Here is a 27,720-nt window from a genome sequence, read left to right on the forward strand (position 1 = left end):
TTTAATTCAAAGCCTTTGTGAGTTCTGTTTATTGTAAATAGCTATAGCTATGGGTTAAACACATACAGAATGTACAACTCTGCACCAATACCACACACCCATACACACACACAAATGCCTTTCTTGCCTTTATTTTGATATAAGATTATGCTTAATTGTTGACGCATCTACAGGTACAAAGAGAATGCTAAAAGAAAAGACAACGTCCGGAGCACTGTAACATAAGGGAAATACAATCAAACAAATAGTCATGAGGTATAAGTTAACAAAGAAGTAAAATGGACAAGAACCTGATATTTTAAAAAGGTTTCTTAGGGTTTGTACAGACCGTGTGATAGTCACCTTTACGCAGAAAAATGTCACTTCAGACTTGGCTTAGATAAATGCCTCAGTGATGGATTTAGAAACTCAAAATCATATATGCTTTATTCAACTGACAACAAAGAAAGTCAACTTTCTTTTGTTCCTTAGTTTGTAGCTTACCACGTTTCATATATGTTTTTCTTGGCATTTCTCATGGCCTTATGGCTCTTATATTAGCCAATTCATTATAATAATTATGAATTATAACTATGATCCCAGGACTGATGATGAGTTCATAAAATATGAATAGAAAAACTAGATGAGTGATGATGACACATCAAAAAAGATGTAATGGCATCGCTACGAATATCAGCAGTAAGTGTGTGATCGTCTGCAGACAGTGTGTAATATACAACCAGACTCTTTCCTGTAAAACCAAGGTATGGATCACCTGCCTATAGACTGAAGGTGAACATGGACCGAGACCATTGAGTAAATACAAAATGAAAAGGACCTTAACTGGACCCAAAGCACTGAGTATGAGGAAATGAGTCATTTATAAAGATTAATGGATGCCTATATAGACCCCTGCCTCCCCCCCCCCCCCACACACACATATACACCATTTTATTATGAAGCAGTCCTTTTTCTGCAAACAGTATTTACAGAATATTAAAAAAGAACAAATCACTGAATAAGGATAATAATTGGGTGTATGGCACACCCACACATGGGAGTAGATTCCAGAGTAGATTAGTTCTGTCTCATCATCCTCTAACAGTCCAGCTATGTGCTCAGCTGTTTCTGTCTTACAGACCACATGGATAGAAATGGAGGCTCAGTATAAGCCACACCCTCTTAGATTGTTGGCGATAATGATGTCTGTCACAGCTTCGAACACCACCTGGACGTTACCTGTGTCAGTGGCACAGGTCAGGTGACAGTAGATCTCTTTATTAGGTGACCGGCTCTTTCCCTCAAACTGACCCTGGATATAAGCCGCAGCATCATCATATGAGTTGGACCCTGAGAGAGACAAGTGAGAGCACAGAAATACAAATGAAAACAGATACTCTTTATAATAAATCCGTGTTGACATGTAGAGATCAAGTCCATAAACCAGTTTGGAACATGAGGGTTGTCAGGGGTCACATATGTAAAGGATAATAGATCACATGGCATTCATCTAGCAGAAGCCCAAGTGGTATTGACGCGAAGCAAAGTATTATTCAACAAAGCTGACCATTATTTTTTGTTAGCCGGATGCTGTCGTCCATAAACCTGCGTATGACACAGTTGCCACACTTACATTATGTTACACATAATCATTATTATTACACATTTTCATCCCTACAACAGACACAGATACTAGCCTACTTTCCACCACTCCCTGGGGTACAGCTCAAGCTGTCATTACTAGTTCTAAATAAATGGTTGCTAGAGCCATAATGCCATGATTTGTTTCATAGATCTTGTAGCCAAGTGAGTTGCCAGTTATTTGACAATAACTGATCACAATTAGGTACTACCTATGAATGGTTATCATACAGATCTTCCTTCTGGATATGAAAATCACTCTGTCTAAAGGATCATCAGCCATGTTGTGAAGTGACAAAGGAAATGAGGACTCAGAAACAATGGAATTCAAATACTTGTGGGAAAGCGAGGAAAAGACTCCAAGAAAATATCCAGGGGTTTTGATGTCCAACTGAGCACCACTAAATCCATAAGAAGAATCTGTGAGTTGTATAACACTACCCAGATGCTTTTTTGAAAAAGTTGTACCCCATTTGAGAGAGGATGAGTGCTACCTGTGTACTCCGTGTTTATTGTGTGCGTGTGGCTAGGTGTCTGAGAGAGGATGAGTGTTTGTGGTGTGCATGTGGCTAGGTGTCTTTGAGAGAGGATGAGTGTTTATGGTGTGCGTGTGGCTAGGTGTCTTTGAGAGAGGATGAGTGTTTGTGGTGTGCAAGTGGCTAGGTGTCTGAGAGAGAGGATGAGTGTTCATTGTGTGCGTGTGGCTAGGTGTCTTTGAGAGAGGATGAGTGTTTGTGGTGTGCATGTGGCTAGGTGTCTTTGAGAGAGGATGAGTGTTTATGGTGTGTATGTGGCTAGGTGTCTTTGAGAGAGGATGAGTGTTTATGGTGTGTATGTGGCTAGGTGTCTCAGAGAGAGGATGAGTGCTACCTGTGTACTCAGGAAAGCAGACGGTGAGCGGCGCTTTCGGGATCTTCTCAGCAAAGAGATCCTTCTTGTTGAGGAAGAGGATTATGGACGTATCAACAAAAAACTTGTTATTACAGATGGAGTCAAACAACGTGAGTGACTCGTGCATTCGGTTCTAGAAGAGGAAGAGGAGAGAAAATGGGAGATAGACAGATGGAAGTTGAAGAGATGAGTGATGGTTACAGCACTGATGTACGAACTGTATGTGTATTTGAGAAGGGGATATATATTTATGATGAATCCATTTCTGTCATGTCACGTGAGGCAGTCATGGCATTCTTTGAAGAACTTGCAGAGCAAAAGTGCCTCCAAATCGGAAATCTTGGGTGGGTTGGAGAGTCGTGTTTTGTTTTGATGCACAATATCCGATTTGTGCATCTGAGTTGATGTAGATTCTTCACTTACCGTAGTCTCATCCTCATGCAGCATCTGGTCATACCCACTCATGGCCACACAGAAGATGATGGCAGTAACGTCTTCAAAGCAGTGGATCCACTTCTTACGCTCGGAACGTTGGCCCCCAACATCAAACAACCTGGCAAACAAGGCAACATTCATCTAGAAAGATCTTTCACTCTGCATCATACATCACCATGTAATGTAACATAATATATTACTATAAATTACATATTACTATGTGCTACTTGTCATAGAAATATATTTTGTATTTGCACACTATTCTTGTTTTTGAACATCGTAGTGAATAATACTCTTGGATAACATTCAGTCATCTGTGAATATTTTGTCAGTATGCATAGCCTACCACTTCCTTTTATTATGCAAACACATTTTGCTCACCGAAAATTGAGATTCTTAAATGTGAAGTGTGTCTCCACAATACCAGTAGTCTTCACGCGAGTACGTAGAATATCCTGTTCTGTTGGCAGGTATTCAGGGGAGCCAATCCGCTGTAAACTGTCCAGGTAACTGCAACATGCACAGAAAGGGATTACGTCTGCAAATTGTTCATGTGATGTTGGCATATCAGTCCCATTTTCTCTTTGTACACAGAACACACATCAGCTGGCTCCCCTCAGGAACCTGGAGGATGCGCAGTCAGAGCATTTCAAATTCATCCACAGAATATTTGCAATTTAAAATGTGTCTTACAATGTCAGATTCATGAAGAGAATTCAGCACATGTTGTGAATGTGTTGTGTTTGAAAACCCTCCATACACAACCCATGGGAATGTGCATGCACATGGTCCTATGGACAAGTTGCATAAAAATGCCATCAAATCAAATGGCCGTCACTTGTTTCCTGTTTTTTGTTTGTCATAAAATCTGCTAACCTCATGTTGTACATTCCAACATTGTTAACATCCCTCCCTGCCCTTCCATGACTTGCCCTCTTGGTTCCATCATCACTGCCCCCCACTAAAACTGCAAGAAGCTTGGGTGTGATCAATGACAATCTTCCGTTCTGTGGCAAGAAGCTTGGGTGTGATCAATGACAATCTTCCGTTCTGTGGCAAGAAGCTTGGGTGTGATCAATGACAATCTTCCGTTCTGTGGCAAGAAGCTTGGGTGTGATCAATGACAATCTTCCGTTCTGTGGCAAGAAGCTTGGGTGTGATCAATGACAATCTTCCGTTCTGTGGCAAGAAGCTTGGGTGTGATCAATGACAATCTTCCGTTCTGTGGCAAGAAGCTTGGGTGTGATCAATGACAATCTTCATTTCTGTGGCTTCCGTCTTGAGGTCTTCTCGGTTCCCCCTCTATAGAATCAGGAAGAGATCTCACAGCCACTGGATCGGCCCCAGCCTATTTCAGTTCTGTGATTCAGGAAGAGATCTCACAGCCACTGGATCGGCACCAGCCTATTTCAGTTCTGTGATTCAGGAAGAGATCTCACAGCCACTGGATCTGCCCCAGCCTATTTCAGTTCTGTGATTCAGCTTGACTCCCCCTCTTGAAGACTTTGCTCTCCTGATGAACATGGGTTGTTTTTACCTTCCCTCCACAGCACAACATCGCAAGTTTGTGTTCAAATGCACAAGGGGTTCCTTTTGGATGAGTGAGTAAGTAAGTAGATAGGTAGGTAGATTACTTTATTGATCCACAAAGAGAAATGGCAACCCTGCTAGGATCTTGTGGGAATTCCTAAAAAATAGTGGTGATTTTGAGTTCAATTAAATCAATTGCAGTAATGCAGAAATTCCAGAAATATTGCAGTTATAACAGAAAATTGCAACCCGCAATTGCAGGAAATCCTTGAATTTTGTGAATTTGGGAAATCGCAAGATCACAAGATCCTACAGGGACTGACTTGAGCAACAAAAAAACACTGTATTTACAAAAAAATTATATATAATTTATAGTATATTTATATATATGAACACACACAAACTACTAATAAATTAAATACACATAATGAAAAAAGAATTTAAGATGGCTGGCTGTGCAAATATAATGTAGAATATGCATTTTACATTGCCACTCAGAGGATAAGTCTCCTCTCCCAGCACAGAGGTGAGGCATTCCATATTGTTATCGCAGTGGATCAGGAATGACTGTGGCGGCCCTCATTACAGCAGAGCTGAAGGAGCTTCCAACTGAAAGCAATCTGCTGTCTACCCAGTAGGTCGTGCAGGGGATGTGAAGTGTTGTCCATTATGTTGAGCAGCTTCTGTCAAATACTTCTTTCAACAACCAACTCTAGGGCCTTCAGAGCAGTCTGTGGCACCAAGCAAGCCAGCCTTTATCAGCTCATGTCTTAGTGTCACTGCCTCCGATGCTGCTGCCCCAACAGAACATTCCACTTCTCTTGCAGTATTATAGGCTGTATTATGTTAAAGGCACTGGAGAAATCTAAGAACATGACCCTCACAGTACTGACAGCTTTGTCCAGGTGAGAATGGGCTCGCTGAAGCAGGCAGATCATGGCATTCCCCAACTCCAACCTCTGGGCGGTGGGCAAACTGCAGTAGGGCCCAGAGAGGTGGTCACCTGAGGTCTGAGATGGGCCAAAACCGCTCTCTCCAGGACCTTCAAGATGGGAGATGTTAAAGCAACCAGCCTACAGTCATTGTGGGAAGATGGAGAAGACTTCTTCAGTACCAAAACAAGGCAGGATGTCTTCCACAGCACTGGGACCCTCTAGTGGCTCAGGTCAAGCTCGGAGAGGTGCTGTAGAATCCCGCATGGCTGGTCTGTGCAGGCCTTCATGACCCTGCAGCTGATAGAATCTGGACCTGCAGTTTTGCTCTGGCCCAGTCTCTGCAGCAGCCAGCTCCTACTCTCCCCGTGAGTCCCCACCCTGACTGATGTATCCTTGGGTGCATGATAATATGGATGTCAGGTGCTCAAGGCCTTAAAACACCTTCACATGTAACATGTACCAGGGTAATAAAATATACAACATTATTAGGGAAAATACATATACCTGCATATACATATGATCTCTCATAGATAGCAAACCCAGCATGTTTTATATCTATGACTTTCATAATAAGTACAAAATGGCCTCCTAGGGTATTACACTTACATGGCCACATTCACATAATCGCCATCTTTGTTTTTCATCATTTTTTGAAGTATACTTTTTTTGTCATTGAAGTTTTGTGTGATAAAATGTATAAAAGAATGACAACTACATAATATGAAAACTGTTCATTACTATATTTGAGAGCTCTTGTTCAAGATTGAGTACAGTAGTTCAAATGCATATTACATTCTTTGAGTGTTTTTTTAGTTTGGTACATCTATATAGTACATTGAAGTTTACAATTTTATGATTTAGGAAAGCAGAGGTTCTGCAAATGATAATAAACACTTCCAGTGTTCAGTACATTTCCAGAAACATCTATGACTTGTGGTACAATAGAGCAGGCCATGGCAAAACGTAAGAAAATAGCTTCAACTGAAGAGGGTTATCATTCCCATATCTGATCTGTGTGGTTACTGTTAGTGATCCTCTACGACTGCTGAGGAATCAAGCTTCTCATTCCCTTGCAGGAGTGCATCTCTAGCTTAGGGTGGTGTACCCAGATGTTGTAAACGGACTGTGCATCAAGCCTTACAATGTAAGGTCTCTGTATCTGCAGTGAAAGAGATTTGAACTCTTTGAGAAAGTATGAATGGTACTTAGATGCCTGAGTATAACTAAAGTTGGAGAGTGCATGGGGGTTTCCTTACTACTGTGCTGAGTCGTTTAGCTGAAACTCGTTTGCCCGGCTGAAGCATGCCTGAGTTCCAGTATCACTCCACAGGCGGATCGTCGCCCCCAGCAACTCAGCAGAGAATGGCTCCGTGTCCTCCATACGAGTCACCACATCTAAGACCATCTTGCTATCACTCTGTAACAAATACACACATAGACACACATACACAGCTCAGTATGTTCCATATCACACATACACCCATAGACACACATACACAGCTCAGTATGTTCCATATCACACATACACCCATAGACACACATACACAGCTCAGTGAGTTCCATATCAAAACGTACACCCGTAGACACACATACACAGCTCAGTATGTTCCATATCACACATACACACATACACACACATACACACATATACACACATACACAGCTCAGTATGTTCCATATCACACATACACCCATACACACACATACACACATACAGTGCCCTCCACAATTATTGGCACCCCTAGTGAATATGAGCAAAACAGGCTATAAAAAAATATGTCTTTGCTGTTTATCCTCTTGGTCTTTCACTCAAAATATTCACAAAAATCTTACCTTTTCATTGAAGCAAAATTATTGAAAGAAAAAAAAACTGTTGACATTAAATAAATATTTTCCCCCAAAACATGTGTGCCACAATTATTGGCACCCCTAGAAAAATCTTATAATTAAAATCTAACTGAAGTATATTTCCAGTCATGTTTTACATTTTTAAGTTCACCTGTTTGATAAGGAACTCTTAAGAGGTCAACCATGACTTCCTGTTCCACTGGCGAACAAATATGAGGTGACACAGGCCAAATTCCATTAGTCATTCATCACTATGGGAAAGACCCAAGAACACAGTGACAATGTGCGACGGAAAGTTGTGGAGCTGCACAAATCAAGAAATGGACACAAGTAAATCTCTAAAGAGTTGAAAATACCCATTTCCACTATCATGGAAATAATTAAGTAGTTTAAAGCGACAGGAGATGTTAAGAATCAGCCTGGAAGAGGACCTATCTGTAAATTGACCCCACGCACCGTGAGGAGGATGGTTCGACTGGCAAAAGAATCTCCAAGGATCACAGCTGGAGAATTGCAGAGGTAAATTGAGTCTTGGGTTCAGAAAGTCTCCAGAACTACCATCAGACGCCACCTCCATCACCACAAATTGTTTTGGAGGGTTGCCAGAAAAAAGCCTCTGCTGTCAATCAACAACAAACTAAAGAGCCTACAGTTTGCCAAATGTAAGTCAGACTTTCAATGGGACCGAGTTATATGGTCAGATGAGACCAAAATAAAGCTTTTTGGCAACAAACATCAAAGGTGGGTTTGGCGTAGACAGAAAGATAGCCATACAGAAGAGACCCCCATACCCAATGTGAAGTATGGTGGCGGATCTTTGGTGTTGTGGGGCTGTTTTGCTTCCAAAGGCCCTCGACATCTTGTTAGGAGACATGGTATCATGAACTCCATCAAATACCAGCAGATATTAAATGAAAACCTAACAGCCCCCTCTAGGAAGCTTAAAATGGGCCGTGGTTGGACCTTCCAGCAGGACAATGATCCAAAGCACACCTCAAAATCAACACAAAAATTGTTCACCGACCACGGAATAAAGGTTTTGCCATGGCCATCACAGTCCCCCGACCTAAACCCCATAGAAAATCTGTCGGAAGAGCTGAAGCCGAGTATACAAGCGTTGACCTAAGAATCTGAAGGATCTGGAGAGATACTGTATGTAGGAATGGTCTCAGATCCCGTGCCATGTGTTCACCAACCTCATCACACATTATAGGAGAAGACTCAGAGCTATTATCTTGGCAAAGGGAGGCTGCACAAAACATTAAATTAAGGGGTGCCGATAATTGTGGCACACATGTTTTGGGGGAAAATATTTATTTAATGTCAACAGTTTTTTTTTCTTTCAATAGTTTTACTTCAATGAAAAGGCAAGATTTTTGTGAATATTTTGAGTGAGAGACCAAGAGGATAAACAGCAAAGACATATTTTTTTATAGCCTGTTTTGCTCATATTCACTAGGGGTGCCAATAATTGTGGAGGGCACTGTATACACACATACACAGCTCAGTAAGTTCCATATCACACATACACCCATAGACACACACACACAGCTCAGTAAGTTCCATATCACACATACACACATACACAGCTCAGTAAGTTCCATATCACACATACAACTGGTGTCCATAGCTATAGTGTAGATCATTGCAATGCCCAGCATGCTTCCTATTTATCCACATTATCATTGGGGCACCCTGAGTGTTTCTACCTTTCCTTATTATTATTTGAGCACCGAGCATCAAAGCTGTGTAGGCAGGCATTATATTTCTACTAGTGCTGTCAATCGATTCAAAACCTTAATTAATTGCCAAATTTGCTGTGATTAATTGCGATTAATAGCTTTTTTCTTCTTAAGACTGAACCTTGTAACAATAGCTTTTTAAATGTAAAATCACAGAATTAATGTAGAATCAACACAAAAGAAGTGTATTTAAATTAAAATACTATTGTTTAATAGCATCTTTTTAACTTTAAACACAGATTTTCTTCTGTGAACTAGAGATTTCCAATAAAACCATCAAGGCCATCAAAATTGACTGGCAGCTTGAAAGGCGTATATGTTATATGTGTAGCACATTAAGTGTTAAGGCACTTTTACTTTGAAATGGGGATTGAGATGAAGACGTGAAGAAGAAGAAAAGAGGAGTGACAGACCTTTGGGGAGGGAGATACCTTGGAGGGAGCTAGCAACTAGATCAGTCAGTCGGTATTTAGAATGTGGCGTGCAGTCACGTCATGGTCTGTTGGAACAGTGGTGCTTTCCGCCTGTCTAGTGGTCAGTGGCTCGTCTTTCACTAGAGATGGTGATCACAGGACACCACGTAACATTGTAGTAAAAGTAAATTAAAGTACATTTAAAAGTAAGTACTTATGACTTTTACCTAAGTAGGATTGTTGATGTAGCACTTATACTTTTACTTAAGTAAATTTTTTGCTGGGTATGGTATGTGTACTTTTACTAAGCTTCAGTACTTCCTCCACCACTTGTTATAGGGATGTTGCCCTTCTCAACAATGGAGGCCCCATGGTTTAGGTAAATTAGCATAAATAAGTACTTATGGGTGTGGTGATGAAATAGAATAAGTTAATGATATTAACGATAAAGCAGTGTAGTTATTGCCATTGTCTTTTTTATAATGATTCGGAGATGACAGGGACCCTGAACCCAACTGAAATGACCAGCACAGACAGTGGTTGTGAACTTTGTGATCAATGGTCTTTCCTGACTGCTCACTTAACCACGTTCTTGGAATTGGGTTCTCAAGCAGGTACCTTCATTCATCAGTGTTTCATTGAATTAGGCCCACGACACCTCCTGAAGGCTCAACAGTGGTGTCTGGCGTCTCAGGCCCACCCCTCTCCATACTTGTGATGGATTAGGACACATGCCACTACCAGAGACAACAACAGATATACCGACAAGATTTAATATATCTGAGTGTTAGTTCAGGTTAATTCACAACCCCAAGTAGTCTGCAAGCACCTAAGCCACAACCACTGGCTCATCTTTTCAGCAGGCTCAGACAACTCCTTTAAAGCAAAACAAAAAACGAAATCCAACAGAAGTCGATTGGCCAGCAATCTCCAATCTCCAATTCAGTCCCTTTAACTAGTAAAATCTTGGACGTAATAAAAATGTTGATTTTATATAATTCACTGACTTTGAATTAGTGGATCACTGATTTAATTCCATTGACGTGGGGTAAGGAGTTGAAAGCCTGCTATAACCAGACCCAAATTCCCTTTGTGAATAGATAGGGTCTGGCCACGCTCCACTGGGGATTGTTTCCAGTCATTGCATCCTAATGGGCATAAACTTCGGGTTCATTTTGAAACCATCGGACCGGCCTTTAACCAATCAGCATTGACCAGTCTGGGATCGCTATACCTCCAACTTGGCCACTAATGGTGATTACTGATATATGAACCTTTTTCCCAAACCCTGTTGATAGTAAATATGTCTTTGACAGTGATGACTACATTTACACATTCTTCTTGCTCCGGCTTAAATTCTTTGATGGTTGCTAGAGTTGCTATTACTGTTTGTATCGCTTTGTCTAGCTCTAGCAACGCTTCATTTAAATTTGGCCATTGTGCTTAGCCACCCCCACTGGTCGTTGTTTAGAGGTCGCTCAGAATGTTCATGAAATCCCATCTGTGAACAGAGTTTCCAGACTATGATGACAGGCAAAAATAAAACTGAACTGGAAGCAATAGGCAGCGGAGCCAGGCTAAGGTGTTGATGGAGCTGTGTTGAAGCGAGTAACTGTAGGGAAGGCTAAGGTGTTGATGGAGCTGTGTTGAAGCGAGTAACTGTAGGGAAGGCTAAGGTGTTGATGGAGCTGTGTTGAAGCGAGTAACTGTAGGGAAGGCTAGGGTGTTGATGGAGCTGTGTTGAAGCAACTGTAGGGAAGCAACGGGGTCTGTGGCCAGGGGAGGGGGAGGAGGTAGCTGAGGGTCCTGTACTGGCCCTGTAGAGCAAATTCAACTCCTCAGTTAAGGCTTCCCTCAGGCTGATTCCCCTTCACCTTGAAGCCTGTGATCAGCTTCATTCCTGAGCACACATCCCTCACATTGTTTTGCTGGAGCTTGTTCTCCAGCTGTCTCCTTGCTCTCCCTCAGCCTCAGCCTCAGCCTCAGCCTCAGCCTCAGCTCCCTCTACACGCTCTTCAGTCATTCTCTACCCCCATCTCTGAGGGCTCTCTTCTTGTTCAACAGCTCCTTCGGGTCACTAGCGATCCAGGACTTAGTTATTACAAGGGAAGCAATGCACTGTTATCTACACAGAAGTAAGCATACTCTGTTATGCAGTTAGTCAGAGTTGATGTTCTCTCCATGGGGTTCACAAAGTACATCCCAGCAGAGTGTCATTTACTTCCTGCTGCTGATCCATGGATACCTAGGTGGAATGTGGAACTAAATTGTGATCCAATGTGCCGGGTTGGTGGGAGTGGGGCAGTACCTTGATTAACAGCATAATAGTGATCCAATCTGATAGAGCTTCAATTACGTGTCAACAAATGTCATTGTTTTAATCAACAGAAGAAGCACTACAGTTTATTCCTCTGAGAGATTTGAATCTCTATCCTGATATTTGTGTATTTGTGCCAATTGTGGAAAAAATGCCTACAATGCCTACAGAGCCCGAGAAAGTCTGCTGCAGGGAGATGCCACAGGGAGAATTCATTCTTTGTGAATGACATTGTAATTATGCAGTCATCATCTGTTGTATTTTCCATGTAATTTACAAGATTACAAGACTATGCAGCCTCAGAAACCAACCAGCATGTATTGTTGATCATCCTGGCCTCGAACAAGATTGTATCATTTTTTAATAATCCAATAATCCTGTTGCAGTGTTGCAGATCTTTCACTTTTTAGTATTTGTATTATTTTCATTATTCTATTCATTAGGAATAAATGCTATGTATGGTCCACTTGTTGTATAATGGCTCTCTGTACATTGTTTGCCTTTGTAGAATTTTCACTCAAATTTGACCACACATCAGTAGATACAGTCGTTATGAACAACAATGTGCATTATTGGATATAACCCCTGTTATTCATCCACCTTCAGCGTGCAGATTACCAGACTTTTCCTTTTCTTTCTTTACATTTTTGCTTTAACGACCCATAACCACAGACTTTAATGGACAGTGGCACAAGGCTAGCATAAACCTAACATGATACAGACCCCTATCTTTTTATTCACTACGTGCCACCCATATAAACAATGTAAGCAGTGCTTACCTAATAAAAAAATAGAGAAAGAAATATACACAAAATATACAAACCACATTATGATAATTATCTTTTTAACAATCTGGTCCAGTAGACTAGACAAGCACACAAGGCGCACACACCTTCTCTCCTGCTTACCAGTCAGTAAGGCAATCACACAAGGCATACACACCTTCTCTCCTGCTTACCAGTCAGTAAGGCAATCAATCTCTCTGCTTTCTCTCTGCTTTCTAGTTCATGATTAGCCTTGAAGGCCCAAATCTGGGTGTTTCTTATGTGAACAACATTTCGATGGATTCTGCCCTTGACTTACACACTTTTCAGCTACACGTTCTGAGGGCTGTAGTAAGTCAGGCGGCACTACAAGATGAAACCCCACAGTGCCTTTGATGTGGGCAGTAGGCACTTTATTATATATGTACAAAGTACAAAAGTACAGTATGTGTCAAATTTAAGTCTTCATTTACTGAAATAATGGTGAAATAATTATCTCTATTAACAATGTAATATAAGGTAACATATTAGGCCTACATTAGCGTATATAACATTGTTAAACAGAAAAAAAACGCCATTAACATCCTGGAGGAAGAGGTGGAGGGCTACTGAGAGTGCACTTCAACAACAGACTGAAGTGGAAATGTAACGCTGAGGCTGTCGACAGGAAGCAGACTCTACTTATTTAGGAAGCGTAGGTCCTTCAATGTGTGCAGCAAGATCTTTATCAGTCTGTTGGGACAGCAGCATCAGAGCCAGTGACACTTAGAAACTGAACAAGCTGATGAAGAAGGCTGGCTCTGGGCTGGGGGCTACTCTGGAGTCCCTGGAGATGGTTGTTCTGAGATGAATGCTGCACAAACTGCTCAACATAATGTGGCAGACAGGAGAGTGTTTCAGTTGGAGGTTCCTTCAACTTCAGTGTAACAAGGATCGCTACAGTCATTCGGCAATAGCATTATATAAAGACTCCTCTTATCTTGTGAGTGACAATGCAAAATGCAATTGTTTCTATTTTTGTATTTAGTAGTATAGTAGTTTGTACTTTTGTGATTTTGTGGGTTTTGTGTGTTTTGTGATAATTGCTGCTGCTGTTACACTGCAATTTCCCTTTGGGGATCTATCGATCTATCTGTGATCTATCTATCTATAATGTTTGGGCAAATGGTGCCAGAGCTGCAGAGGACAATGCATAACAACCTCTAACGCCACCTTGTGGCCTTATTTTCAAATATAGATTGCAGGTCTGACATGAACATCAATATGTAGTTTTTATAGTTAGCATTTTAACACCTCCGGTTTGTAAAGCAAAAAGTGCTATAAAAAAATTAATGGTTTTCACAAATAATAAAGATGCTGCATCTGATATGATATTGAATTAACTACCACAGGTGTTATTATCTATGCCACTCATAGAAGAACGTACGACATCTTTGTACTTACGGCACGCTCCTTGTCAGAGTACTCGATGTTGAGCGTCTCCATGGCACGCAGTATAGTTGCCAGACTTTGAAGTGTGTTGCTGTAAACGACTGACTGGAACTGTTTAACATCATCACCAGTGAATCCATCTTCATGGATGATCCTATAAACATAAAAATAGATACAATACATTTAGTTTGTTCCCAAATACTTCCTCAAAATGCTTCACAGAACCCCATTGCAATCTACACCCTAGAGTAGCCTATGGCAGAGTAATAATGCCTGAGCTCATCAGTGGAAAAAAAGGCATGTTGATTTAATTACACTGAATAAAAACATATTGCAATGATTAATCCGCAACTACAGTTTTACAGGAATTTAATTTTTCTGCACTATAATTCATTGTGGTTGTAGCCTATACTTCACATGAAAGGATCATTTAAGCATTGAAAGTTCGAAGCAAATGTATTCACTAAATAAAGTTGAAAAATATTCACTTGTTAAAATACTATCATTATTCAGCAGGTAATATTTGGCACACAAATTTTTGTCCTAACAAATTCATTCTTCAAGAATCCAGTCCTAACACCATCCAGGTATGACAGGAAGAGCAATGAATTGCTATTACACTATAGTAACCTGCTGTTGCCAGTGGGAAAGATGTTTAATATATGTTTCTAAGGTGTTTCTCTGGGATAATGTTGTGAACTTGAAACATAGGCTAGACGAGAACCCAATACAAACATAAGGACAATGTTGAATACACAGGCATGTGTTCACTCACTCACTCACTCACTCACTCACTCACTCACACACTCACTCACTCACTCACTCACTCACTCACTCACTCACTCCACATTACATTACCATGAGGGCCCATGTGTTCACTCACTCAGTCACTCACTCACTCACTCAGACTCACTCACTCACTCACTCACTCATTCTGCAGACTCACTCACTCACTCACTCACTCACTCAGACTCACTCACTCACTCACTCACTCATTCTGCAGACTCACTCACTCACTCACTCACTCACTCACTCACTCACTCACTCACTCACTCACTCACTCACTCACTCACTGACTCACTCACTCACTCACTCACTCACTCACTCACTCACTCATTCTGCAGACTCACTCACTCACTCACTCACTCACTCACTCACTCACACTCACTCACTCACTCCACATTACATTACATTACCATGAGGGCTCATGTGTTCACTCACTCAGTCACTCACTCACTCACTCACTCACTCACTCACTCATTCTGCAGACTCACTCACTCACTCACTCACTCAGTCACTCACTCACTCACTCAGTCACCCTCTCACTCACTCACTCCACATTACATTACCATGAGGGCCCATGTGTACACTCACTCCACCAAAGAAACAGAGAGCACTCAAACTACAGAGCACACTTGTCAGTGACGTAGGCCAGGAAAAAGCAAAGACATTTAATAGTCAGAAAGAAAAAGATGTAGATTCCTTCAACTGCCACCCGAACAATTCAATTCAATTCAATTACATTTTATTTATACAGCGCCATAACAATACAATTGTCTCAAGGCCCCTTAAAAAAAAAACTGTTATAAGTGAGTGGCTTACTTTTTCAGTACCAGCCTTGAGCATTGTGTTTCGTCAGATTTAGACATTTAAATGTGTTAAAGAATCGTTTACACTCATCATTAAGATGTCCCTGTTGAAAAATATATCCTGATCTAAACTGGTATTGCAAGTTGTGAATACAAAAACGTGTATAGTGTACTGGACTCTTAATACCATGTTCTTTTATAGTGTACTTACTGGACTCTTTATACCATGGCTTGGTTGAATATCCTATTGTGATGCATTCTTTAAAAAGTCAATTCACTTCTGATATTTAGACACCTATGAAGTAGTCCCAGTTTTTTTACCGTAGCACGCTTGCATATTAATTCACGACGTTCGCTGTAAAATTTAAATGAACTGGCCCATTGTGACAGAGTGTTAGGGTGAGTACCTGTTATCATTTAAGTCTATGTGTTGTGTTTATTGAATGCCTTATTAGCTCCACTTACGTTAGCGTAGCTCTCCGTACCGTCATGGTGTGTGTTATGTCTGTATGAGATGTTCAGTGTGTCTCCATTTTACTTTTTCTTTTAGAATTTAAATTTTTCTTTGGGAGCCTAAGGTGACCAGGGTTTGTATCCCGGTTCCTTCCCGTACCCTAACCTGGGTTCATACTCCCTAGGGGATCAGCCCCCACCCCTTACCCTAGTTAGCCTGCGGCATGCCATAACATAATGAATTTCATTGGCAGTACATTGTTTATTTATTTACTTAGTGTGTTTATGTGTGTGCTGACACATTTTTTGATACTCTGTTTCTAACCTGTCTCTCTTGACTCTCTTCTCTCCCAGATAGTAGGACCTTTACCCGCAAATGCTGATGGCTGTGACAACATTGTTCCCCATCAGCATCACCCATAACTATGTATACACATATAGGGCAACTTAGCTCTCGCCACTTACTTTGTCTTTCTTCTTCCCCTACTACTCTCTAGGCTATCTCCACTATGGGATTCTGCTGCAGTCTTTCTGCTCGATCTGCCTGCAGAAACCCTCTGCTTACAGCTGCCCACTCCCACCAAACTAGTGTGCTTAAGTTCGACCTATTTACCCATAATATAAACAAATGCCACCATTGACAGTTTTCTGCTTCATTACTCTGCCTGTCCTTATGATAGTAACTTTATGAGGACACAGTATACCCACGAAGCTGTAATAGTAACTTTATGAGGACACAGTATACCCACGAAGCTCTAATAGTAATCTTATGAGGACACAGTATACACACAAAGCTCTAATAGTAATCTTATGAGGACACAGTATACACACAAAGCTCTAATAGTAATCTTATGAGGACACAGTATACACACAAAGCTCTAATAGTATCTTGAGGACACAGTATTCACACAAAGCTGTTCTACAACCAATACTTTGAAGGCTGGCTCTCTCCATTTTTATCCTCTATTCATCCTGTATATTTCATGTGTATACCCTCCTCTATGTGCCTTGGCATCATGTATGTGTGCTGTGTGATAATATGTTACATCCCTCTGATGTGTGTATGAGTCCATCCACTTGCTCCTGATTCTCTCTTCTCCTTCTCTCCTCCCTTCCCTTCTGCACCCCCAGTCCTCCCTTTTTCTCCATCTCTCTACCTGGCCGCCCCAAGCAGATGGGTCCCCCCTTTGAGCTGAGGTTCTGCTCAAGGTTCCTTCCTGTGGGCTCTGTAAAGCATCTAGAGGCTATTTCTATTGTTACTGGAACTATATAAATAAAATGTAATTGAATTGAACAGCTTGGCAATGAGAGGTATGGAACTAACAACTGGACTTTGGCCATAACAACCATTTAGAATTAGTAACAGCATTGATGTTCTGTAAGTTAAAAAAGTCAGTTTTAGCGATCAAAATATGGAAATTATATTCGCCAATAAACATAACACAAGAACCTGTGTTTTCAAGAACACACCTCATACACCTCAAGATACACCTTGACAAGATTTCACATATCTCATTGTTAGTTCAGGTTAATTCATGACCACAAGTAGTCTGCAAGGGTACTCGTACAAGCTTGTAAAGGGGAAAGGTATTTAGCTGGTTGCAATTCAACAACCTCACCACTAAATGCCAATAAAAACTACACACTGTATCTTTAAAGTTCCTTTGAGTGACCATCCTCGAAAACCAAAATCCAACAGAAGAGTTGTGGTTGATTTAGCTACAAAGCCTCTAACACCCATCTCCACTGGTCTTGTGTGTGCTTGCCAACCTCGTAGCTCCGCCTCCGTTACCGGTTCCGCATACTTTAGCTTCTTCCTCTCAAAGGCTTTCTCAATCATATCTTCAAAATGAATTGTTAACTCAATAAAGTAGACAACGCGCTCACACTCAGAATACAACACCATGTCTGGTCTCACAGCAGTCACAGCAATACACTGTGGAACCTGAGGTTGTTCTCGGACATCATCCAGCAATCTCCCATACTGCTGTTTTCCCCATTGGCCCCCGTTTGTACATGCCTGGTGTTCACCTTTCATGTCCCTGTCATTAACCGGAGAAGCATTAGGTCTCAGCGTGTAGCGACCCAGGCTCAGGCTAGTTTCACACCCAGACAGAAAATGTTTTAATGAACACAACTTGCAGCTCCCATCTGCACCCACCCACTGACTGAGGCTCTGCCAATTGGGAGGAGATCATAAGTGGCTCCAACAATAGATTCAATGCGGTTAGTGTCCATAGCTGAAAGTTCACTCCACACCACACCAGTTCATCCATTGCTCTAGCTTTGCCTGAGAAATCGTCTCGTCTGTTTTCCTCGTTGTGCTGGCGAACATGATGTCCAAACTGATGTAACTGATGGCCAAATGTGTTCACATGTTTAAATCATCGTATTAATAGTAATAAGACGTTCCACGTTGGTGGAACGAACTGCCTAGTACTACCAGAGCAGGGGCGTCCCTCTCTACCTTCAAGAAGCTTTTGAAGACCCAACTCCTCAGAGAGCACCTCCCTTCCTAACTGGCACCTGACTAGCGCTTAACTTGCACTTCAGCAGTTACACTCCTGCACTTCTTTCTCCTTTTTTCTAGGTCGTTGTTTTCTAATTCTCATGTAAAGTATTGTTACACCATGCTTTTTATTGCTCTTAGCTTGACTGTTCTCTCCCTTGTACGTCGCTAAATGACTAAATGTAAATGTAAATGTAAATGTAAATGTAAATGTAAGAGAAGAAGTTATTCTAGATGTGTACGGAATAAGTCCAGTATGTATACAGCGATACCAAGACAGTTCAGTAGATAGTAATACTCCACATGTGGGGGAGTAGTTTTGGTGAATCCAATGGGCCCTAATGCAACCGACGCGCACTGCAGGTTCTTACACAACATCAAAGGACATCCCGTAAAGCTTTTTGATTGCTAGATTACTTTTTGATCGCTAGAGCACATTCATTTAGTGATTTCATAACATGTGCACAGACCTAAGCGGCTTCCAGGGCAGACCTTTGCCTCATTTTGGGTGTGCCAGATCAAAAAGATGGAGGTCTGTCCGAGTTCAGTAATGAAGCTTGAATTAGTAGCACCAGCCAAATAAAACTGTCTTTATGTAAAGTACAACTACAGCTGTTGCAATAGTAATAGTAGTGTTGTGTACCTATAGTAATAATTCAATGTGACTGTGATGTAGAAGGCCAGAGACATAGAAAGCCTGGTCAGATGCTCAGTATATATTTCCTGTAAGTTGTCTCATAGTCATATGAAGGGACCGGCATTTTAAATTTAGTTTAATAAGTATATGCCATAGTCAATAATTCAATGTATCTTATACCTAGTTATAATTGTTACTTTTATTTGGGACTTAAGTTAGAATGTAATAATTTCGTGTCAGCAAATGGCTCAGACTTGTGTCTCCAAGACCTCATGAATAGACGGTAACACCCCTTAAATTCAGTGTATTTAGCATACCAGCCTTCAATGGATAGATCAGATAATCTTAGGTGGAGCTCGGTGAGTGAGTGAAACTTTTAAGCTCTGTCTCATGATGGTCGGCCGCTATTGTTCAAGAATAAACCTGAATCGTGACTGACTAAAATCCAAGACTGGTCTCCAATATATGGTATAAAATGAAATACCATTACATATCTATCCTGGTCAGATGCTCAGTATATATTTCCTGTAAGTTGTCTCATAGTCATATCTATCCTGGGCCGGCTCTGACAATGTCCTAGCCCTAGCCAAGACTTTTTACGTTGCCTATCCTGTCACTTTGCTAATTGACATTAGGGAACCATTCAAAATGATGGGGAGCGTGTACAAGCAATAGAGAACCTATGCATGAAAAAATATACTGTTTTGATTGGCTATAGCTCAGCAGTAAAACAGAAAGGCGACACAGATGCTTGCCCCATGGGATAACATTGTATAGCTGTTTTGTGGTTGCCGACTATAGCATTCTAACTCAAAACTAGACTGATTTTGATCGGTCATTGTCCTTAGTAAAAGTTTGGACCCAAAAGGATCTCAAAATAGGGCCCCGTTTGCAGGTGGTAAATGGCAATAACGGTCAGCCTCGAAACCAGAGATTAAATAACGTTTTATGTTTATTGCCAGACAATGTTTACAAAACCAGTATTGGGGATCTCAAGGCTGAACTCAGTAGGAAGAGACAAGAATGATGAAAGATTAACGGTACTGATACAGGCAAGGCCCAATTCTATATCCCGCTCATTTCTGTTGGAGGCAGGCGATTGTGACGTAGAATTGGGCGAAGTTTAATCCTATGCAAACGAGGAGTGAATTTCGCCAGCTAATCAGATTGTTTGGTGTTGTCTCTGACGGTTTGAAAATTGCAGGACTATGGCATCGTTCAGTCATTTAATTCGCTAAGAAGAAAAGCTTGGAGGGCCTTGTAAGGGTTAGGGTTGTTGTACCTGTTATGTTAGGTATTTAATCCTGTGCTTACTTTAACAGAATGACAGTTCTGATATAAAGACAAGTGGCTGCTCGCTGGTCCAGTCTGTTACGCTATTACCCAACGCCACGACAAGCCCACTCAAAGCGAAGCAATCAGTATCAGTACAGAAAGATGTACTGCAGTGGAGATTCAAGACAGAAATGAGAAGAGATGAAAATAGCCTTTTAAAAGGCTGTTTAAAGTGTTGTAAAGCTAACGTTTGGTTTTGAAACTGAAGTGAAGTGATAGAAATAGCCATTAAAAAAAACACTATTGACAGACTGCAAAACTGACCAAATTATGAAACTATCGAAACGCAAGTGTCGAATGATAAATGTGACCAGGCTGAAGACAAAGGTGTCTGTGATTTGTTGGTCCAACTGTAATCCACATCCCTTGAATTTTGCAAATGAGATGTCTGCAACCACACGCCCCACTTGTGAGGTCGGTAGCTCCCCAGTTTGAGAATCACTGTTCCCAAGCATTCAACTATAGAAGCTGATCAAAATTGGCAACACTTTGATGTGTCTACACATCTTGGTGGGCTGACTCAAAACCCCACCCAAAGAGTGTCCAGAAAAAAATGCCCCATTTTACTACTCGGGAGTGCTAAAATACATAAAAAATCTGTTTTGCTAAATTCTCTTCATATCTTTGGTCTAAAATCAGGATTGTCATTTAAGTCAGGGGTTTTCAACCAGGGGTCCGTGGCCCCCTGGTGGTTTGCGACGGCATTGCAGGGGGTCCGCAACATGAGCCTATGTTGATCAGTTCACCATTGACTTTTTTTATTTTTATAAATATACCTGGGCCCGTCGACATATTTATGTCTGAATAGCCAAGTCGCATTACTGATGTAGACCCATATTCAGCGAAGAAATTACACTGACAAGTATTATAGGCAGAATATGTGTGCGGGGGAAGGCGGCGTGGCGGCGGCGGTTACAAACATGAAAAAGAAGGGTACGGGTCTGTAAACTGTTTTGGGACTCACTGGCACATCAGTGGGCCGCGGATTACTTTCTGGTCAGAATGGTGGTCCCTGGGACAAAACCAGTTGAAAACCCCTGATTTAAGTCATACCTTTATTGGCATATCATTCTATCCTCAGGTCTGGATATGATGCCATTTCCTGTTCTGGGTTCATATTTGACGGCGAAGTAGACCAAACAGGAAGTGAGGCAATTTCCTAGAAACGTCTGGTAAAAAGTTCTGAAAGTTGGCAGACTGATTTGGGATTTTACCCTGATTCTACCATGCAAGTTTCATATCTGCTCATCAAGCACTCTAGTGCCAACGATGGGTCAAACTTAGAGGTATATTTACACACCTAACTTTCAAACTGTATGAGGGAAAGCCAAAAAATTAGGTATTGCAGGATTCCTTGGGTTCATTGCACTCATACCCCTTATCCACCAACAGGGAATGGGTTCCATTCTGGATTGTACACCAACCTTTGAACCATTCTGAGCGTTTCAACCAAAAGTAAATTGGTTCAAGACCCAAGGCGCCAATAACAGCACATTAAAACAGGTGGCAAAGACGCCAAACGCTCAGCAACACTTTCATATACCAAACTTTAATGTTCATTCAACCACTTGGCGGTGCTATTATAAGAGAAAAGAAAAAAAATGGAGAAAATGCCATTACTTTGGTTCATGACTGTTATCTTAAGTATTGCCGTTATGTATGCGTTATTATGCTATGATTTTACTGGTCTGGCCCACTTGAGATCAAAGTGGGCAGTATGTGGCCCCTTAACTAAAATGAGTTTGACACCCCTGCTCTAGATGTTAAAAGCGCTACAACTGCATATATTGAATACACAGGGTGTAACCCCCCTAAGGTCACTATTCCCCTCTTCTGGTTCTTAATTCAAAAGGAATGAATAAATGACTGAGTGGAAGAGACTGCGTACAAGATATATCACTTTAATACATTACTGATTGAGTTAGGTGGTATACCTACAGAAGGCAGGCAGTAGAAGTGAGAAGTGACAGATTTCTGTAACTGGTAGTGACTGCAGGCTATTCACTAATAAACAAATAATGAAGAAAAAGAAGTACAGCCCCGTTCAGGGCAGACATTAAGGGCGAGAGTGAGTGTCTAGGTCAGTCGCGGCTAAAGCCCACCCCAGAGGTAAGACTAATAGGAATTATACCAAGTGACCACTAGAGCACTAAAGAGTCACACCAGAAAGCACTTAATATGAAGTATCTCAATCTTAATGCTACTTCACTACATGTCAACCCCAAGCCAAGTCACAATGGCTATTCACTACACATCAAACCACAACCTACCCACTACTGCCCCTAGTGGCGGGCGCCACACAAGAAGTAAGGGCCTAAGGATTCCCTTCTAAGATAGCCCCAGCTAAGGCTGACCCACACAATGGTGCAAACAATTCATTACCTTCCCCCCTGTTAGAGAGGACACTTCTCCAAGATCCTACTGACGTTACACTACAACAAACAGGTATGTCCGTAATGTGATTATTGTTCTCGTTCTCGTTCTCGGTTTGCTGCGTGAATCGCAACAAAAAGTAGTAAGTGCGGGGCACTGTGTGCTACCGGTGTAGCGTTGCGTCACATGAGCCAGGCACAATCAGGTGACTGTCTATACTAGTGGTTTTCAAACTTTTTGTCCCCAAGGCACACCAAAGGGCAAGCCAAAATCTCAAAGCACACCTGTATCCATATCCGTGCAAAATAGCCTCTATAACACGTGTTATCACCCTTATCACTCTGTTACCGTTTATTTTTATTTACTAATGCCAAATCAAATTTGACCAACAACTATATTACTCATGAAATATTTATTAACAAAATAATTCAAGAATGAATTTGAAAGTTTGTAAAATTACATCAAAGCAGCAACACACACATTTAAACCAGTCAGAGCAGACCTTAAGCGAAAAATAGTTGTATTTTGTATTGATAATAACGAGTAGCCTATAGAACAGTTCAACAAAGCAAAGTGCAACATGACATGTCTGTGAGTTGTTTAATGCCTGTGCTTTATAGAGAGGGGCTGAGCTTGTGCAGGAGAGACCACAATGCAGGTGGTATCTCTTGATGTTTCATGGTTTACAATCGCTTCCAATTTCATGGTTTTATTACTAACAAATGCAGGCTATTGTTGCGGGTTTTGTCCTTCACGTACTGTACCCCTGAAGTAACATTAACGTTAGCTAGTAGGCTACGCAAGCCGCTATCGTTGTCTGACAGGACTAGAGCTAATGTAACATTCTTTTCGCGCGAGCTGTTCAAACGCGCCACTAAGTTCATTCACTTGTGCGATGGATGTGCCACCAAGGCTGATATTTTGGTACAAATCTAACCGGCGCTAAGCCATCAATGCTGATATTTTATTGCAAAAAAAGTCACCCGCCAAAGAGTTGGGTGGCTTCCAAAATGTACACGCCAAAATCTACACACATTTAGCGCTTGGCGGGTGTTACTTTCGGACCTTGAGGGTAGCCTACCTATATAATTTGTAGCCTATTGGGAAATGAGTGGGTACAAAGTAGCCTACTGATATAGTAAATCAGTAATTAATGTATAACTATTGTATAGTTGTATATTGCAATAATAATTTATGGCTGTCACAAAATCCCACGGCACACCAGGACTGGCCTCACGTCACAACAGTGGTCTATACTATTGCTAGGGGCAACCCGTCACACACGTGCAGTTTTATATAATTTAATAGATAATTGATAATGTCCTGATCAAATGCTAGTTACCTAGTGCAATGAACTGTCGTCGTATTCGTATTTTTTAGTTTTATTTTTTAAACAAGAGGAGATGAACATAGCCTTGAAAAAAGCTGTTTAAAGTGTAGCTACTGCAATAGCAGTGTTGTAAGGCTAAGGTTATGTTTTGAAACCGAAGTGAGGAGAAAAGCCTTGGAAAAGGCTGTTAACTATTGAAAGACTGCAAAACTGATCAAACTATGACACTATCGATACGTCTGGATTCTTATGTACCTGTGGACGTCTGCTACAGTTCATTGTTGAGATGCTGACGTTGTCAAATGATAACTTTAAGGTTTATAGCCAGGCTGAAGACACAGGTGTCTGTGATTTTTTGGTCCAACTGTCATCCACGTCTCTTGCATTTTGCGAGTGAAATCACTCAGGTGGTGCTAGTTAGTTAGTTACTAGTTAGGTGATAGTGCAGATGGTCTCTGCCAAACAAATTTGGAAATGGAAATGGAAATGAATTGTCGTATTGTTGTAGTACACACATTAGGCATCATTAGTTATCTATTGTGCTAGTTAGCTGAACTCACATATGGCCTTCTTTCATTTAAGGCCGGGGCCAGTCCAAGACTTTTCCACAGGGTTAAGCACCAGTGATTAGCCTCTTTCTTCTGTTTTTATTATAAGTTGGAATATCGGGGACATTCACAAACAGATTCATTAAAACGATTACAAATGTAATACAAAGTTTGAAACTGTCCTTGATAGTTTTGCAAACTTTTGATTTAGCCATATATACTGTTATTATACAGATGCAATGTTGGCAGTAGATGAATTAACAGCAGCAGCATTTTAAAGCAGATTAAGTCCACCAAGACCTTGTTTACTTGTCTACCATGTCATTAACATAAATAAATCCTATTGAGATATACTAACAGTTTTCTGACTGAGCTAGTTATGTAGCCTACCTGTTACTTTGCAGGCTGTCTTCTGCAATGCAGCATGAAAACATTCAAGTGCCTGCTGCATACTAAACAGCATTAAAGGTAGAGTCTGCAATTCTGGTTGTTGATATTTGAGCTCAACAGCCAATACAAAGACACCCTCCTTTCCATGCTCCTGAAAGCATGCGTTGATTAGCTTGAATTGTGTATGGCTCGGTCTGGGCCACTCGTCTCCCGACTGTGTACGAACACCACATTGACAGACAGAGGAGAGGACTGTGAGGAGCAATCCACTGAATTTGATCAGTATTTACCAGTTCAAACTGGACCAGAGAGAAAAATGAGTCATGTCAATTTCACTGAGAATGCGGTAGGACAAAACAGTTGTACTGGAAACAATCCAACCTTGCAACACTGCTTCTTCATATCAAAACTATCAGTTCAGCCATGGAGTATGGAGACACCTACTCCTAGTTACCTGTACACACAGTTTACCTAATTAGAGGCATAAAAGGGCCAACTGGTGAGTACATATTTGTAGATTTTTAAATGTCTCTTTAGCCTGATCTCATAAAATAAAATGAATGTCAACACTAGTGGAAAGATTGTCTGAAAACAAACACAATTAGATAGCATTTCCTGAAGAAAAATATCAGTGCAGAGTGGTAGTCTGATAATGATAATGATGATGATGATGATGATGACAGAGTGGTAGTCTGATAATGATGATACAACTACTTTGTAAAAACATAGATAGATGATTGATAATGTTCATGTGATATGCAATTATAATAAAACATAATACAAAAAAAAGAGTTTAGTGCAAGAAGTGCCTACTACCAACAGGCCATTCATTGGAAAGTACAAGCTTTGGTTTTGTATCCAATGTCCATCAGTGAGACACTTGCCTTCCAGAAACTAGAGTTCAGGTGGGGGTATTGCACCAAGCAGGATTACTTAGGTAACCAGTTAAATGGAGGTTTTGTCAGAGTCATGTATTTGCTAGTGTATGGCCACGGTGAGTCTTACTCAGGCTGAGATTTAGGAGGTAGTCAATTAGAGTAGAGAAGCTATGGTCAAATAAAATAAATAATTCCTTTCCTTTTATGGCCCCAAAACCATAGTTTGTATTTTCAATACTTCATGACACAAAAAGTGGCAAAAAATCAACTACTTCAACCACTGTGCAAATATGATTGGAGTTGAACTCTGACTGACTCTGTTGAACTCATTTTCCTATACTGACCAGTGAACTATACATTATCCCTTCCATAGTTCACTACTCCCCAACACTGATACTATACACACATAAATATCACACTATAAATATACACTCAAGCCATACCAACCAAGTGAGAATGGGGTTGGTAAAGGATTCCTCACGGCTGTGATTTGGTCATAGGCATAAGGCCAAACACCAATGTCATATTGGTTTATACACTTCTGCTACAGACTGATTGAGGTTGAAGACATTTGCATTTTATTTTATTACAATTTTGTTTATTTGTTCTCTGCCCCCAAAAATGAGTTTTCGGCGTCGAGCATTGCCAAGCAACAAACACTGTCACTCTGTCACTCTGTACACTCACCTGAAAATGAATACATCCTTCGACCTGATCTAACTGTTGTATAGTTCTATTTAATGTACTACAATACTCCAATACATAGTAATGCTGATTAATCATGAATTGAAAAATGTAATGTGGAATGCAAGACAATGTTGACTATATACAAACATGTCCACGCCTATCCATAATGCAATATGCTGTAACATAGAGTACAAAACAATCTTATGTTGATCCATCTATTCCAAGAAAGGCTGAAATAACTGGCTGTGCTGTAGTGTGCAATTAAACGGTTGTGTACACTTAATATGTACTAAATCTGTATGTACTGTATATGTGCAATGAGTACATTACTGCCTGCTTATAGTCCAGCTGCAGATTAGGCTCTAAAAGCTCCCCATTAAGATTAATGTGGGATTCTTGTACATGCAGATACACTGAGGCATACATTTTTACAGAGAATTGTCGCTGTCAGTACCAGCAGTGTGAAAAGCATTTTAGACAACAAGACAGCGCTAGTTACCACTCTCAAACAGCCCCAGGTACCACATCCCAATCACTCTCAAACAGCCCCAGGTACCACATCCCAATGGCCTAATATTGTAATATTATAGACACTTACTTCATCTGTTTGACAATGGTGCTTTTGCCGGATTCGCCACCGCCTATGAAAAAAAGAGTCATCAGTGTGGTAGTGATGAAGTGGGGTGCAGTCACACATTGGTGCCCAGAAACACACATTCACAAACACAGGTCCTTCCATCCTCTCTCCCTCACCAAGCAGTAGTAACTTGACCTCTCTGGCCGCATTGAGTCCGTCCTCCTTTAAGTTTTTCTCGATTGCTTTACTTCGGTCGAGAGCAGCACGCTCCTCTGCACTTAGCGTACAACCCATGGCAACATGTAATAACAACTCTTCCTTGATTCGGCCAGAAGTTTTCCCCTCTCCTTCTTGAATTGTCAATCCTTTAAAAGAAGAAATGGGAAAAGAGAGCTGACTATGCTCCTGCGCTCTATTTGAAGCCACCTATCTCAGATCAACGCAGCGATGAGGATTTGACACAAGTGCAGTCATATCCCATTGACGTC

General features: G+C 41.0%; 1 protein-coding gene across 1 annotated transcript; it reads right to left on the reverse strand.

Moving 5' to 3' along the window:
* On the reverse strand, positions 1–27,720 carry gnao1b (guanine nucleotide binding protein (G protein), alpha activating activity polypeptide O, b). The gene is made up of 8 exons (XM_031569743.2): positions 27,409–27,720; positions 27,254–27,296; positions 13,939–14,080; positions 6,668–6,828; positions 3,328–3,456; positions 2,935–3,064; positions 2,491–2,644; positions 1–1,329 (listed from the first exon to the last, which is right to left on the reverse strand). Exons 1-8 carry the CDS (start codon positions 27,524–27,526, stop codon positions 1,142–1,144), a joined length of 1,065 nt encoding a protein of 354 aa, XP_031425603.1. The 5' UTR covers positions 27,527–27,720; the 3' UTR covers positions 1–1,141.

Source organism: Clupea harengus, chromosome 6 (assembly GCF_900700415.2).
Source record: "Clupea harengus chromosome 6, Ch_v2.0.2, whole genome shotgun sequence".
Taxonomy (NCBI): Eukaryota; Metazoa; Chordata; class Actinopteri; order Clupeiformes; family Clupeidae; genus Clupea; species Clupea harengus.